At 35.3% G+C, this 17,275-nt stretch overlaps 2 protein-coding genes and 1 long non-coding RNA gene across 4 annotated transcripts; 2 read left to right on the forward strand and 1 right to left on the reverse strand.

Moving 5' to 3' along the window:
* Positions 1 to 619: 619 nt before the first annotated feature.
* Positions 620 to 2,160, forward strand: LOC147483217 (uncharacterized). The gene is made up of 2 exons (XR_015207003.1): positions 620 to 1,081; positions 1,744 to 2,160. It is a non-coding gene; the product is annotated as an uncharacterized LOC147483217 (long non-coding RNA).
* Positions 2,161 to 4,341: 2,181 nt separating this feature from the next.
* On the forward strand, positions 4,342 to 8,034 carry LOC147483218 (lactoylglutathione lyase GLX1-like). Its single transcript, XM_086575484.1, has 9 exons — positions 4,342 to 4,596; positions 4,776 to 4,907; positions 4,991 to 5,115; positions 5,506 to 5,570; positions 5,660 to 5,872; positions 6,630 to 6,677; positions 6,768 to 6,875; positions 6,968 to 7,120; positions 7,775 to 8,034. Exons 2-9 carry the CDS (start codon positions 4,792 to 4,794, stop codon positions 7,823 to 7,825), a joined length of 879 nt encoding a protein of 292 aa, XP_086431610.1. The 5' UTR covers positions 4,342 to 4,596; positions 4,776 to 4,791; the 3' UTR covers positions 7,826 to 8,034.
* Positions 8,035 to 8,338: 304 nt separating this feature from the next.
* LOC147483219 (arogenate dehydratase/prephenate dehydratase 1, chloroplastic-like) lies at positions 8,339 to 16,891 on the reverse strand. Of its 2 annotated transcripts, XM_086575482.1 has the most exons (12): positions 16,281 to 16,571; positions 14,866 to 14,933; positions 14,634 to 14,726; positions 14,355 to 14,555; positions 13,322 to 13,402; positions 13,138 to 13,233; positions 12,544 to 12,611; positions 12,322 to 12,460; positions 12,138 to 12,227; positions 11,991 to 12,058; positions 11,298 to 11,379; positions 8,339 to 9,103 (listed from the first exon to the last, which is right to left on the reverse strand). In XM_086575482.1, exons 1-12 carry the CDS (start codon positions 16,501 to 16,503, stop codon positions 9,047 to 9,049), a joined length of 1,266 nt encoding a protein of 421 aa, XP_086431608.1. In that variant the 5' UTR covers positions 16,504 to 16,571; the 3' UTR covers positions 8,339 to 9,046. The 2 variants fall into 2 exon arrangements, with proteins under 2 accessions (XP_086431608.1, XP_086431609.1); XM_086575483.1 differs by lacking the exon at positions 12,544 to 12,611 and having other exon boundaries at positions 12,322 to 12,402; positions 16,281 to 16,891.
* Positions 16,892 to 17,275: the final 384 nt, after the last annotated feature.

The following is a 17,275-nucleotide window of genomic DNA, read 5'->3' on the forward strand; positions in this document are numbered from 1 at the left end:
CTTATGTAACACTCTGTGTTTTTAGATGTGAGAGGCGTATTATCATATGTAGTTGATGTTGTCAATGTTAATCTCAAAATTCAAACATTGTTTTTATGGTTTAAATGCCCAAGAATCCCCAAAGAAAGTACCTTAGATTGCCATTGTTCGAGGTTTAGATCAATTTCTTAAATGTCATGTTATGCGTGAATAATGATGGCCGGGCTGTATATACTTAAGACTCTTATATTCATATTAAACCTCTTCCCTTTTTCCACGTCAAGGGAGGCAATTTTTTTCTTCTTAGATAAGGTAGGCTGTTTTGGTTGCATTATGAAATATAAAGTTTGTCTAAGTTTTAGGGTCTACCTCTTGAGCTTGAACTTATTGGACTATAGGGTTTATAATAGGTTGGATTTTTCATAAAATAAGATGAATGTGGGGGAGGATGATTCGTTTTGGAGAGTTTCCTAATGTTAAAATCCAAGCGGTAGGGATTGGGCAATGTGACGTAGCTTTAGTGAAACATGTTTTAGATTATTGATGTTAATAGTTTTCCTCTAACTTCATGATGACATTTCGACTTAGATATTATGCATTAACTCTTTTTTTGTATGATTCCTGGTTTTTAGGTCTCATATTATTTCCGATAGCAATGAGTGGGGACTTTTGCAAATAGAACAATGTATCTTGGTATGTGCCTACGAACTAAAGGTAGAATTCTTTTCCCTCTCTTGACAACCCTGAAAGACTTCAATAGCTTATAATTTATGTGTTGTAGGTGACATTGGTTGGATTATGAATTTTTACCAATGGAGTCTAACACATTTTTTTTTATCATGACGAATCTGTTTAGCTTTGTAGGGCATTGGTATGTTGGATTTTCCACATTTTAGTAATTTGATTGTTTAAGGAGAAATGAGTTTTTTAGACCTTACTTTCAATCATCTCACAACTTACAAATCAAAATTCAACCAGTGTACAAGACGAGGGAAAATATTAAACAATTGCTCTTAGACTAGGAATTCAAACTGCTTTCAAGTAATTGGAGAAATTTAACAATCCAAGGCATATGCACTTTCCCACAGTTGGTCAATACTTTGTAAGTGCCTACTCAACTTTATAACTTTATAACTTTTTATTTTTTTATTTTTTTAAAATTTTAATATTATTGATTTATTCGTGAAACTCTTATACCATAGGATAGATTGATTAGAACTCATTCCTTAAATCTATCGATATGCAGATGTCGACCAAGGTTTTAGTTACTATTTACGGTGGTGTAGGTATATTGAACAAATAAATCATTATGTTTGAAAGGTTGTTGAATGATTTTGTTGTTAACTTTTAACCCTCAATGGACATCAAGGTGGTGAGCGAGGCTTGAAATTAAGATTAATGTTTACAACTATTTTAATTTAGTGTTTTTAATTTCCTTAAACCTTGGGTAAATATTCCCTCCACAACTTGCTTTGTACCAAAGTGATTTATGGATGTATGGTTTTAATTTAGACATTCATTGGTCTCTATTGTCATCCTTACTATCAAGTTTATTGCATATGTTTGTAAAAATCACTTATGCAAATCATTTCAATTTCCAATTGGCTAAACTATATCCTTTGGTTTAGTGACATTGCTAACTATACAAGCAATATGTGTTGTTTTTTTTTTCTTATACTTTTATATCAATGTGTTAACCCCATGTATTTGAATTCTCAATTTACTTGACTTTTCATACTTATCTGGTTCTTTTTCATTTTTCAGGATGCATATAAGAATTATAAGAAGAGGATGAATGCATGGGAGTTGCCACATATGGAAATCCTATGTCTGTGTTCGGGAGCATGTCCTCTCTGTGTTTTTTTTAGTTGTTTTTTTTTTTTGTCTTATTGTAACTTTTGAGTAGGTTGAGTGTCCTGGTTTTATCTTATATATGGTGATCACTATATGTTTCACAACGGATGTACTTTTCAATGGGAAAAGATATTCTACAGGTTCGCTTTGTCGAACAATTTTAACTTAGGTATGAATTTTAAATAGTATGGAATAGCAAAAGTGAAGACAGGAGAATTTGTTAGCAAGCTGACTGATTTTCTTCAATTTTTTTACAAGTGTTTTTGTAGCAGTAAATGGATTACAGTTTTAGTTTGTATTAAAATATATAAATGGGCATTGCTTCTTTTACAGTTTTTACATTGTGAGGGTCAAAGGCTCCTTGCTTAGTATACAGTGTTTCCCCTTGCTTTGAACCCAGCACTTCTTTGAATCTCTGTAGCTGTGTAACCAACTATGATCTATTGCTTTTGTAGTTTCATGTACATGGTGATCATATTTTTTCCCTTTTAAACGTATTATTGCATGAACTCCACTCAAACTTGAGTTGGTCACTAGAAGTTATTGAAGTGATTGTAAATGTTCAGAAAAACAATATGGAAAAAAGCTCGAGTAATCATTTTTATTTTTATGAACTTGGATAGCAGGAATATACAGAATTGGGTTTCACAGTTCCGCCTTCTAAAAAAAATTCATAAAGGCATAAAATGTTCACTCTCTTCAATAAAATTTGTTTGTCAAGCATGTGCAGAGCACGTGCATTTTTGCTAGTACAAAATAATTCACTTATCTATAATTTCTGATAGCTTTTGTTATTTTGTTGCATGCAGCTTTAGACTTACATCGAAATTGGAAAAGTAAATCCGACATGTGCTAAACAATATGGCATTATGGAGCGAGGCCCAAAATATCGACTATATGTCCGATATATTGCCGATATATATATATAATATGACATAATATGACATAGTGACATAATATGGCACTATGGAGCGAGGCCCAAAATATCGACTATATGTCCGATATATACTAGTATACTGCTAAGCAGTGGGGGTGAGCGGAGTGGGAGAGGAAGATGGAGGAGTGGAGATGGAGGAGGAGTGGAGATTTAGAGTGTCTGGAGAGGGAGAGGAAAAGGGAGAGTGAGAGAGACGAAGAGAAAAAACAGAAGGGAAGAGATGAGGACACACAGACAGAAACCAACCAAGTTGGTTTTTGTCCACATAACCCCCCTTCTCCCAAAATGTTCGCTCCGCTCACGGATTTTTTTTTTACACCGACATAGATATATTCAATATATTTTAACTGAATATTGAATTTTTTCCTGATATATATCATAATTTCCGATATAACAATATATATTGACCGATATATATGATATAAATTGTTGGCTTTGACCGATATATTGACGATATTTCTAATATATCGACATACAAAACAAAAATTTGACTGGTTAATAAAAAATATATATCTATAATATTTCCAATATATCTAATATATATCGGTTTTTAGATATATTAAGATATTCACCGAATTCGATATTTTGGTCCTTCCTACCATGGAGAAGTATAATTACTTTCTCGTCGTTATGAAGCAATCTTTTTTATTAAAGAAAAAAAAGGAAAAAATCCCCTTTCCATAAGAACATCTAAACATCACCTTGCACAGTTGCACCAAAACCAAATAAAACAATTACCGAGGCGAAATATCTCCAAAACAATTTTTTTTTTATATATCACCATCATAAATCAACATGGTATTATGGGAATATGAACTCCGAACCCTACCAATAACAGTGTGTATACTTTGAGAGTTCGTGATTTCATATGGTATGCAAAATTTTCGACTGTAATTTTAGTTTTTCAGAAAGACAAAACAGCAACGAAAAACAATGATGAAAATGACGTAAGACCTATGACCTATCTGATTCCGACATCTTTAATATATAGAAAAACGAGGGGTCGAATGAACAGTAAATGTGCGTGGACGTAGGGGCATTTTGGTAATTTCATATTTTATTATTATTTTTTAACTTTTTAGGGGCAAAATAGTAATTTAACGTTTAGAAGTTTAAAAAAAAAATTTAAAATAAATTTGTGGATCCCACGTGGGTACCACGTGCACAGTAGCTAGTATATATAGCTAAGGATAATCATATTTTAGTGAGACCAACTTTTGTAATTTTTTTTGTACTGTGCAGTAAGATAACACAAATAATAATTATATAATCCTTCGTGTGTGACGTCTAGTACACCGTCGCCCTCTACATACAGATTTCAACAACAAAGAGTCCATGTACAAAAAGCAATTCGCAAGACAGATTGGCTCGTGAAGTGGTCAAATCAATTTGGGAATCATGGATGAGCTTTTAAACCAAGGAATCCATGAACAATCCATATGCAAAAGACCAATATATCATATGGCCCAACAATAGCCCACAACTTTTCTAACTCAGACATACACGTGCTTCCTCGAATATTTAATTATTTCTCTCTTTATTCGATGTTAACAACACGTGCTACCTTTCTTTCAACTGAAAATCCTGACACATCAAATATTCTATACTCCTCACTCTAAAAAACTGACACGTATATCTCATAACTGCGAACCGGGTTCATTGAACTTAGACATAATTCAACGAACCTTACAACCCGTACCACACTCCTTCTATACACCCGAGGTACACACTATCACTCAATACAACTTTACTTCTACTCTCACTTCTCTCGGCTCACTTGGTGTTTTTAAGGTTCGGGGTTTTTAGATCTTCTCTAAAAAAAAAAGGTACTTTTTCTCCCTTGGGCTTTGTTTATATGATCTTATTAGTGATTAGTTACTTTAAGTGTTGTGCTTTTTTATCATTGGTTGTGTAGACTGTTTCATGTTTAGTTTATGCTTAGTTTTTATCTTAGATTATGATCAGATCAATATTTGTTATGTTTATGAAACGTGGATGAAAACAGGAATCAGATTTTAACTATGGCGGAAACTGGAGAAACTGTTCCAAGTGAGCATTTGGTGGAATGGGCAAAGACAGATAATCGTCGATTCCTACATGCTGTGTATCGAGTTGGCAATCTGGATAAGACTATTAAGTTGGTGTTTTTTACTTTACTATATCTGGAATTAGTGATTTGTATTTGTGTATAGATTGAGTGACTTATGTTTGTGATACTAGGTTCTATACTGAGTGTCTTGGAATGCAACTATTGAGGAAACGAGATATTCCAGAAGAAAATTACTCTAATGCTTTCCTTGGATTTGGACCAGAAGAGACCCACTTCGTTCTTGAGCTAACATACAGTATGGATTTGTACTTTCTTTTACTGTTGTTGGTGTTTTTTACAAACCATGCTTAACTCTGGAGTCCCAAAATTATTCTTGTCCAAGGCACTGATATGTTTCGGCAACATTTTGGTCGGTTTTGATTGGCTATAAGATTGGTGAAAGAGAAAGCCATATACTTTATTACATGGTATCCTTCAAGAAGTTATATATATTATTGATGCTTTTGCGCAAGATGGGTAACACTTAGCTGGATTATGTATTATGACTATATGAGAACTGAGATTTGAGAGACTTTGGTTTTCCATTTCCCCCCTCCCCCTCCCCACTGTAACTTGTTTCTCTTTAGTCTCCCATGTCCTGTTAATGTTTAGTTTCTAATGCACTTTTGCCTATCCTAATTTGTAGACTATGGAAAGGATAGCTATGATATTGGATCAGGCTTTGGACATTTTGCTATAGCAACTGAAGATGTGAGTTTTGTTTGAGCTGGAGATTAGAATGATTATATAGTCGTTGATATATATGGAAACTTGAATTTCTTAACTTCATTCATTTACAGATTCATAAGTTGGTTGAAAATGTACGAGCCAAAGAAGGAAAGGTCATACGCGAACCTGGTGCAGTTTTAGGTGGGGAGACAGTCATTGCTTTTGTGAAGGATCCGGATGACTATACTTTTGAGCTAATCCAGAGGGGACCAACTCCAGAGCCACTGTGTCAAGTTATGCTTCGTGTGACTGATCTGGACCGTGCAATTAATTTTTATGAGAAGGTAGTGTCTGACTCTGATCTGATGTTAACTTTTTTGGTCACATGTATTTAAGGTATAGCATAATTTCTAGTAGGTACTTATTATAAATCATCCCAGCTGAGTTCACACCCCTCTCTTACATCTCGATATTGATTTTATGTGTTATGATTCTGAACCATGTAATGATTCCGTGAAGTACATAGTAGTAGGAAATGAGATAACGATATTGATTTTATGGTTATGATGAAAACGATGCTACTTGAGGCTGATAACCAGGGGATAGAGTACAGACACGTTGTTAAGGTAGCTATAAAAACTGTTTAGATGTTGTGTTCAACACTATGGATGGTGAAAGATACTTTGTATCTGCTTATTTTTATCATTTACAAGAATGCCAAGGATAATGACCTCACGCCGTGACGGACCCAGAAAACCTGTAATCCACATTTATTTGAAAGCTGGCTTGAATAGGATAAAATGGTAGTCGTTAGTGTTTTGAAGAACTAAATGGATTAGAAACTTGTTAAAATACTGATTTTTATTTTATAGAAACTTGTTAAATTACTGAATTTTTATTTGATTGAAAACATGAAAAACTAATTAGAAGGTACAAAAGTTTATAGTCTAGAGTAGGTTTCTAAAGTAGCAAGAGATTAGCATAGACTTATTTTGACGTTATGTAATAATTGATATACTGGGTCCGTCCCTGATCTCAGGCCATTCGGTTTTCTGAAAGTGATGATAAGATTTTGTTTACAATTGAATTTTCTCCATGCAGGCCTTGGGTATGAAGTTACTAAGGAAAAAGGACAATAAGAAATACAAGGTAAATGTTTTACTCTTTATCATAGCAGCTGTTCTCTGTGGTACTTTTCTCTTACCACGATTACTAATTTAGTTATCTTGCATTTTAAAGTACACTATAGCGATGATGGGGTACGCCGATGAAATGGAGTCAACTGTTTTGGAGCTGACCTATAATTATGGTGTGACAGAATATACTAAAGGAGATGCTTATGCACAAGTAAGTTATACCCTTATTCTCTTCCATTATTTACTTTACAATCATCTCATTGTGGTTATGATTTACTAATGCTTGTAATACTTCCTTACTAGATTGCTATAAGCACGGACGATGTTTATAAGAGTGCTGAGGTTGTCAATCTGGCCATTCAAGAACTGGGAGGGAAGATTACTCGCCAACCTGGGCCAATTCCAGGAATCAACACCAAAATTACCTCTTTTCTGGATCCAGATGGCTGGAAAATTGTAAGTCCTGTTTCTTTTTCTTTTTTCTTGTTTTGGTAAATCGTACCATTTCAAAATAGCTTCTCATGTATTGTGTTCCATCTTTCACAGGCACAACATTGTAATATTCTTATTGCATCAAAGGCTGCTTATAGTAGGGTTAAATTGATTGACTTCCTCCTTAATATATTAGCGTCAAAACATTTAGTGGAGGTTTGAGAGGTGGTTGTTGACTTGTTGCCTATAGAAGTTGCTATTTGTTAGACTACTTAGCAGCAGTCACTCATGCCTATTTAGGGAACAGCTAAATTACCTGAATCAAAAGAAACTAGACATATTATCTATCGATTAGGATGCAGTCAGCCTAATAAATCAAAAGATGCAGGCATGCAGGTTATATTTAGTTGTCGAATGGTGGTGCTTTCAAAATATTTTTGGTTGCAGTTATTTTTTTGTCGTTATTTTATCACCCGACTCAGACTAATCTTGAAAACCCAGGCTTATTCCAACAATTTCTTAGCAAATTTCGTGCCCAGTCTTGTAAAAGGATAGTCGTATAAATGCCAATATTATAGTGATAGGAGATTTCTGTGACTAAATGATAGTAATAGGATCACCGTACTTTGAATTTGTGCTGAATACTTACAAATTCTGTATCTCATGGCTTATTCCTAGGTCTTGGTTGACAATCAAGATTTTCTGAAAGAGCTGCACAAGGAAGAGTGATCATCATATGAATCAGGAGTGGGTCCAGAGAGTGGGTGGCTCGGCAGATTATCATGTTATGAACCAACTAAAGCGAATAAATGTCTAGACAATCACCACTCTAGTTCATATTAATTTGCAATGAATATTAACTATGTTAAAAAGCATCTATGAAAACATATGGTGTCTGGATGAAGTATATGTAAATCTAATGATCTGTTTCTTAAGTAGCCACTTAAGTTTAGTTTGAAAGCTTCTTTATAGTAATTTAATCAAACTGTGGAAAATCCCCTGTGGAAAAGCCTGCAAGCTGCTAGTCTAAATGTTTCATTATGACGGAATTTCATTATGAGCTGTGTGGTGTAAGGGGCCTATTCCTTGCTATTTGTTGTTGTACATTGGAATGTTCTGACGGAAATTCATTGACGCTAATATAAAGCCTGAAGTTCGTCCTTATTATCCAAAGCCAGCATTTCATTCAAATGGATCTGCTAGTCTCATAATATACTACATAGATTTAGTGCCGCATACACGTAAACAACCAAATACTATTATCTGGCCAAAGAAAATGGTAAAGGTCTTGTGCTGTAAATTAAATTGAACATCCTCAACTCAAATTACAAGCAAGTTGTTGCTCAGTTACATTGGTAAAAAAAAGTAAAATAGCAACTTCAGCAATGAGAGCTCAAGCCCCCTCGGTGGAAAATGTTGCAGTAAGCAAGAGGACAATAATGGAAACATAGCAAATTGCACAGAACCTCACAACTATCTGTTTTCAGCTGCAAAGCTAAAAGTATGACCGACGATATCCATGCAAAACGAAGCGAAAATCAATTAGCCATATACTCCTAAGCTCCATAGAGTTATCCTCCCAAATTCTTAAAAGAGACACTTGAGGTGGGGAACATGATCACCAATTACAAAGCATCTCCGCATCCTTAAACTAGAGAACTGCTACAACACATGGAACACATAACAAATGGTTTGCATGAATTGTGCATTCTATTCTGTTTCACGACTGAACCCTTTCATGAGCAACCGGCTTGTATTGCATATGTTCATGCAGCTAACACAGCAAACTGATACATGCATGGTCCAATCTGACATTTAAGAATGTAAATCTTTCGGATAAGATCTCATCAGAAGGAGAGGGCAATCACATTAATATGAACCGGCAATGTAAAAGCAGAATGATTGTCATCTTGCAAGCTTGGAGAAACCACTGAAATAGCAAAAAGACTTCTATTGAGCTGTATCTATGGGATAGCAACCTAGGACCCGAAGAAATGGTGCTAATTCCTGCACATAATAAACAGGAATCTGAATTTCTTTAGGTCATAAGCATGAGACATAATAACAATTTAATTAATACATACACATGTATTCTATGCAGATATAATTATATAGATTGACAGACAGCATTAAGAAAGTAATGACCTAGTAATATCAACTTTCACCTTAATACCTACCATTAGGCTGATTATGATGACGATTGTCAATATTACTACTATCAGATTACGAATTAATACATATTTGAATTAGTATTTTAAGAATCATTATTTTTACCAGATTCAACCTCTACAGATTCTCATACATATGAAAAGAAAGACAATAAAACAAGCCTGTGATTATTGAGCGACCCATTGGTCAACAATCATGTTTAAGGTTTTTCCCAGTGCCTTAAGTGCCACAGTCCGATCAGTTTAACATACAGTTGTACATTAAATAAGACCTGATGAAACTTCATATCAGAACCTTGTGGTGCAGAAGCAAAAATGTCTGTAAAGTCACTAACTTGAAATTACGTAGGTGGGTAGCAAGGACCTGAATGCTGCTTATTGACTGTTACAATTCACAATTCTCTATATTGCATGTCTCATTGCTATTCCTATATTCCTACGTTCATGAGCATGCCATATTTTAAAAAGAATTTGTGTCAGATACGTATCGACGTGTCCATGTCGGACACATATCGGACACATATTGTATGTCATATATCCCAATTTTTTATATTTCTCCGTGCCAGACACTTTGTATCTGTGTCGAATATGGACACACGTATCCGTGTCAATGCAACCTAGCTATATTCAAGCGTAAATGAGCAGGAATGATAGGTATACATAAAAAGCAAAGCCAAAGGTGTGAGGACAACGCATAAATGGTAAAGTGATCATTCTGCTAAAGAGGTAACTCTTATTAGGGGTTCGGTAAATGCTACTCATACCTCATTTAACTCTCGCTTTGATTGAAGCATTCAATAGGAACAAGGGAAGTTAGTGGATAATGAGTAATCAGAATCAGAAGCCACGGATACACAAATGACACCACGAAGGGGCGAAGTTAACAATAGATGAACCCAGCTGTACGTGCTTTACTTGCAAAAGAATTCCAGAACTTTCAGGAAAGAGTTCTGATTTCAAACGTTGGGGGGATTAACTTTCATGATCACAAATTCACAACATGCTTTCGATACGGTCATAAGATAGATAATTGTAAATTGTGATTACAGCTAATGAAGAGAAAAGTTTGAGGAGAAAAGAGCATATGGCTTGATTAGTTTTGGCCTTCTCTCACACTGTTTATATAGGAAAAATAGTCGGTTACAGTAAGTACGCCTATTTAATGTCTCAGCTTAGACACTAACATATAATTAAGGTAGATATATAGCCAAATATAACATTTGCTACTTACTAAATATCATTGACGATTGTGATATTATCATGTAAACGTAGTTTGGTTTCTTTATTCAGTAATAAGTTAATGACCTAATAAATAAGATTTATACATTATATGATTGTAGTCTGTAGTAGTGCGAATATGTATTTTCCCCATATTTCCAGGTACCAAAAAGTTTATTAAGAGTTGAAGAGTGTACAAGACTTAGAAACCTTACGTAATAATACAAGAAAAACTCTAATACCATGCTCAACCAACTATATGCGAAGTTATCAAACCTGAAGCGCTACACACTTCTAGAATCTAGCAAAAGCACCCCAAAGGTTTTTCATGCTTGCGATAATTTGGTCAAGATATGAGGAGTGCTTTTACTTTCTAGTTGTTGTTTCTTTCCAACCAGATTGGGCCAGGACACTGTATGAGGGAGCAATTCCACAAAACATACGGCCGAGTTTTGTCAGTTTGTTACACATTCTTATTGTACTAGTTACATATTACGCTATTACCTGACTATCTGAGCATATTCATAAATATTTTCAGCTCTCTATTTTACATGAATGAATGAGTAATACGCTTGAGCAGGTGATGCCAAGCCCAGATAAAGCAAATAGCATCATGTTAAGTGAATGGTTGCTCATAGTTAGTGACAAATCCCAAACCAACTTTATGATCTTACAGTTAATATGTTCATCAGATAGGTGATTGAATTATAATGACCATTATTTATATATTTAAGTTTAAGGAGTCACTAGTCATGCTAATAACAGCTGTGGCGAACACATGCTAATAACAGCTAGTAAAATGGTGAAGCACATACCTGCAGATGTCCCAGAGCATTTTGTGCACGTGGCTCTGCCATAGATGCTTCAAAATCAATGTAGAAAAGGTAATCAAAGTACCTGTCATCATAAAGGATTCACTTAACCAACTTATAGGCTTTAAACTGAACATAAAAGGAAGTTTCACCTCACTGAAACAATTGAAGAATAATTCTATTAAATGTTAAAAGACACAGATAAAATCTTTTAACATCTATAGTGTATAATCTTTTACTAGTGATATCTCCAGTAGTTCCATCAGAAATTCAGGACGTTAGATTTTATTATCCCTGAAAGTCATATCAAAGACAGCATTTCCCATATATAAGGATGTTATGTAACTTTTGCGTTATGAATCATAGCGCATATTACTGTCTCTTCTTTCCTAAAACTTTTTTACAAAACTTTGAGAGCCTCAGAGTAGACCTTCTTGTCTACACTTTTGGGTAAGAGATGAAATGTTTATGTATCTAGATCGCTATATTGAGAGAACCATTAGTTTTCCGGTTACCATTTTGCTGTAAGTTAATACATACATTTACTTCTCTTCATTTTATATTGCCTTTTACATATTAAACTTCACATCATAACTTTTAGTTCTATCTGTTAATATATATTTCATTCTGTATTGACCCAATAAGATGCCCAACTATGTTTCATAAATGCTAAACATACTGGGAAGAGGCACTTACTTGGCGCTCCCACTGTCACACTCATCAACAACCCTCATAGGACGTTTTCTTTGTGGCCGGCTTTCAATCTGAATTTGCACACAGGAATAATGTTGTAAAGCTTTACGAAAAGAGTGGATAACAAAAACAAGATCCACAAGGAGATACCTTTGTCATATTAATCCCCCTCAGAGCAAAGACTGCCAAAGCCTTAAATAGTATTCCAGGGCCCTCTTCTAGAGTGAAGACGATGCTCGTCTTGTGACCAAAATAAGAATAACAAAAACTCTGCTTCTTTAATATCATGCACGTAGTGAATAAATAAACGAATTAACAACAAAAAGAATTCTACCTTAAATGGTCTGTCAGCTCTGGGGATAACAGGTTCTCTTGAAAGTATCAAAAAACGGGTTATGTTGTTGTCAGAGTCATCCTGCCCAATGCTTCTATAATTAGCAAACCAAGTAGCATTTTGTATAGATCTTGACAAACTGAAATAAGAATCTTCATTCGAGTGAACATTGTTAAAAGGCTGCTCCAACAAAGGTGCAGAAGCGACAATAAGAGGGAGCACCTTACATACATGCTCAAGGACATGCATTTCTTGGGTGACAGAAGCTTGGGGGTGTATTTCTGCCAAAACTACAAAGAAGAAAGGTGAAAGTTTTCAACCATGGCCGGAAAAGAATTCTTTTAATAGGAAATCCCTAAAGAAATACGTAGACCTAATGGGCCAGGATGGAGTGTTAACTACAAGACATGAAAGAATAAGCATGTGGGATGTAGTACAAGTATCTATTGACCCATAAAAAGATGTGTCAGTTCACTTGAAGCTACTTCTTGGAGATGGTGCTTCACAAGTTGTATTATATGGCTGAGAAGCTGAGAATGCAAACTATAAGAGGAAAACAAGACAGAGAAGAAAGAGGAGGGGGGATTGGGGAAGGTGGGTACCTGTTTGATCCCTCCAGAATGTAAGAGATGTTACAGAAAATAACTAAATAAGAAGATAAGGGAAAACAATTTGATTGTCCAACTCACGTGGATACAGCAACTTACTATAAAAAATCCTCAAGTAGTTTAACATAATGTCCGAGCGACAAACCAAGATACAGAAAAAAAAAATGGAGCTGAAAGAAGCCTAACGTGACACTAACAGACATACTACCTCAATTCTTTCTGCAAGGATGTTGAGCCCATATATCTCTGCAGCTCGTGCACTGGCTATAGCTCCAGTATCTCTTAAATTGATTGACGCTACCAACTGGTACACATTCTCTGGTTAAGCAGGATATCATCTCACAGTAATATAAGTTAACCAAAGAGTTATAGGAGACACATTCATAGATCACCTGAGCAGCACCTGCAGTATCATCAACGCTTTCCTTGACAACAGCCAACTTGTTCAAGCTGATCTTACACTGAGCAAGTGCCTGCAAAGAAGAACTTTCATACTTCAGAAGCTAGAGATCTTTAACTCAGTTTCAGAAGAAACTGATTCCAGATTCGTTCCACACGAACAGAAATCATCTTAGTTCTCAAAACAAGCAAACAAATTTGAGTGCCAAACCTTTCCAACAAACAAATAAAATAGTATAAAATAAATTTTCAATAATACGATGTCCTTGGTGGATGTGTGGACCAATATACAAAAAGAGAAAAGATAGCCCCACATTGATAAAGAAAGAAGATGAAGAGCAATATAAGAGTGTGTGTAGGTCCCCCGAATTACTACCGGGGCCTCTTAAGGATGAAACCCCACACCTAAGCCCAAGGTGGTTAAGTTGGGGACAATATCGGTGCTAGTGAGATCCACGGGCCCAAAAGTAGGCCCAACATTCCTTCCCCTGGTCAACGTATTTTCCTTTAGAACAAAGGGAATCTATACAGTAAGCACAGTGCTTGCAAGAAAGAACTGTTTTTGTTTGCTTGGTAAGAAAGAACTGTCTAACTTGAAAGATAGCATTTTTATTTTGTATCGATGAACTTGTAAGACAGCAGTAAAATAGATGATAACTCATTTTCAGAAGAATCTGAATGACAGATTTGTTGCATGAAAACCATCTTAGCTAAGAAAATAAGCATTCTGTTCCACACCTAAAAACAGAATTAAACTAAAATAAGATATCCAGAATGTAATGCCTTTCTCCAACCTATTGACCTTATAATTTTTTTTTCTCAAGAATAAAACAAAAATCACAAATTGCGGTTTGTAAACACATTCTTATGCAATAATATTAGCTCCATTCAAGGAATAGTTTAACGTCTAAACCGCTGATACCCAGCACAGAACTATGCGCAGGAGATAGTTCACCTTCACTGAGAGTCCTAAACACCCCAAAATCTATCTAACATAAGGATAAGAAAATGATGATAAATAGCAACCTGGGGATGGCTAATGACACGTTTCAACTCCTCCATTCTCACACCAGGCAGTCCGAGAAGGCAGTGTTGGACAACCATCTGCACTTCACCCACAATGTGCAGCCTATGGCGAAGCAGTAAATCATAATTTCGATGCACACTTCCACCAACAGAACTCTCAATGGGAAGAACTGCTTTATTGACCACCCACAGTTCAACAGCCTAAACACAGAAATCAAAAGTACACAGGTAGCAACAACAATGGATACTTTACTGCAAATTGCATATAATAGCATATACCTTAAATGCAGCTTCAAATTCCTCACAGGGAACAGTTTCACACAGTGGATATGCCTTGAGGGCGGCAGCCTCACTGAATGCACCTGGCGCCCCCTGCATTAGTTTATGAAATCAATGTAAGGTAATTAAAGGTAAATATTAGCATAGTGCACTTACTTGATTTAGAAGCTAGCATAGTATTTTGATAAATCAAGAAAGAAATAACCAGGTCAATGAGGTTTCCTCAAAATACCTTATACGCTACTCGCACATTTGAACAACCATCGGAAGAAGGGGAAAGATCTTTTGATGTTAATGGTCCTGCATTTCATGTAAACACTTCAAAACTGGAACGCACATGAGGGTGTTAGGGGAGGATAACTTAATTAAGCAACGAATATAGAGATACTTTTGATATATAAAAACTTAAATTGTTTACTCGGACAAAGTTACAGCAAGAAGTTCATGTCACACACAAAAAAGGGAGATCAAGAGTAACATGTCTTGCCAACTAACTGAAAAATGACAGTCCAGCTCAAAACAATCTTTATTTTAACCAACGTTCGACAAATTTAGTCTTTTGAATAAGTTAATAATGGCACGAAAAGTTAAGGAACTAGTTACTGTTTTTGGATAATATAGGTTGTTTCCATACCTAAGCCAGTAGTGTTGCCTAAGTGTGTAAATAACAGGTTCATCTACACATAATGTGAATAGTTGTTTTTTGTATAAAAACAAAAGAACACATAGTTAATTAAGTATTCTCAATCACTTATTACTAGAAGAGTACTTTTATGGACAATCGTTTGTTCAAAAGGGGCACAAATGGATAGAAAAAAATTGTAAACAGAAATAAGCATACTCATTATTTGTATAAAGTGTAGTAATGTAGTATGGTACATAAAATACGTGGCTATCTTTCCAGTTTCATCACCACCACCAAACTATTGCAACCCTTCTATGTTTGTTGTGTAAATCTTAATTCTAACCTTCTCAGTGAGGACGAGTAGGGCCAAAGATGATCTCAATCGGTGCGAAGATGCAAAGCTCTTGTCTAGTTGTAAGTGTCACACTATGATTTTTTAATTGTAATGTTAGGAGAAATATGTAGCATCAATCACTCTAGCTGTGGCAGCTAAATCAGCGCATCATTCCATATTACATATACTTTTACCAATCAGAGCAAATGCTGTTATGAATGATTGGTTAATTTTTTTTATGGAAAATCTTTATATCTGTATTATATATGCTATTGCCCAATTTGGTAAATATAACAATGGAATGACAAGCTGATTTGGCAATTGCCACAGACTTTGCTAACTAACTAGTTAGCACCTGTATTATATAGCAATGAACTAACTTTTACTTTTCATTTACGTAAAAACTGTCGGACCAAATGTTTGCAGTATCACAAAAATCTATTTTCATGCAATGCACGTCTTACCGATATAAATCCCTTACACAATACTACATCACAACTATCTTAAATAACGGCAGAGATATATTCCAACAGACTTTACCAACTAACGAGTTACCACCTGCATCACATAGCAAACTAATATTCATGCAATGAATGTCTCATCTATATAAATCTCGTCAACAATACTACACTGCAACTATATCTATACATATCAGATAATATAAGACTAAATTAAAAACAATACCCACTTGGTAAAACATTCATATTCCTCTGTATCCCACTCAATTCAACTGATTGCGCGGACGACAACAAATGGCCATCGTCTTCAACAGGTGTTATAGCAGCCTGTTTCCCTCCCAAAACACAACTTACTACATCTCTTTTCGAATTCAAAACAAGCCCAGTTCGTTTATAACTAGAATCAAGACTAGATATAGTTATATTAACTTTAAAAGCCATTAAAGAGTTCATTTTAGGTACAATGCTGTTTACAACAAGGTTAGAAATGTGTTGTGATTGTTTTTGTGGTTGGGGAATTTATTCAAACAGTTGGTGGGAAGGAAGATTTTTGGGTTATGGTTGGTGACCGGATTCACGTTTCGTTTTTTCTCAAAGCCTGGAAACTGGAATGTTGAGATGGTTCGCCAATTGGAAGGTGTTTAGGTGACACGTGGCGACATTTCTGAGCTGGAGTGAGGGGTCTAGTTAGGCGGAGTGTTAAGTTTTTGACTTTTTTGTAACTAAAAACGACTAAAAAGGGTATAAAATTTACACCTTTTGACAGTTTGGAGGCCAAACTTTTTTTCTTAAAAGTTTGGAGGCCAAACTGTTTGTTTTTTGCAATTTAGGAACTTTGGTCAAATTTCTCTAACACGGTTTCTAATTTGTTTTTTTTTTTTTCGAAAAATAAAAAATATACACACACTTCTCACGTGATAGCAATAGGTCTTCCCAAAGAAGGGGGGGAGGGGTTTACTCTGACAGCTAAATAATACTGAATGACACAGCCATACACCCCTTTAAGGCCCAAATTCTTGACAAGACTTCACTTCTATTGAGGCACTTTAGCAACCAACAAGTAACGAAGGGTTGCGAAAACAGTGATTTTATACAAGGACATCATATTCTTGATGTAATGCCCAAGGACAGGAGTGAGTCCATCTTGGATATTACTGTAGAAGAAGCATAGTCCTGGAACCCTTTGGATTTCTGGGTTGGCCAAAAGCATACCAAGATTGTCTAA

Source organism: Coptis chinensis, chromosome 8, assembly GCF_015680905.1.
Source record: "Coptis chinensis isolate HL-2020 chromosome 8, ASM1568090v1, whole genome shotgun sequence".
Taxonomy (NCBI): Eukaryota; Viridiplantae; Streptophyta; class Magnoliopsida; order Ranunculales; family Ranunculaceae; genus Coptis; species Coptis chinensis.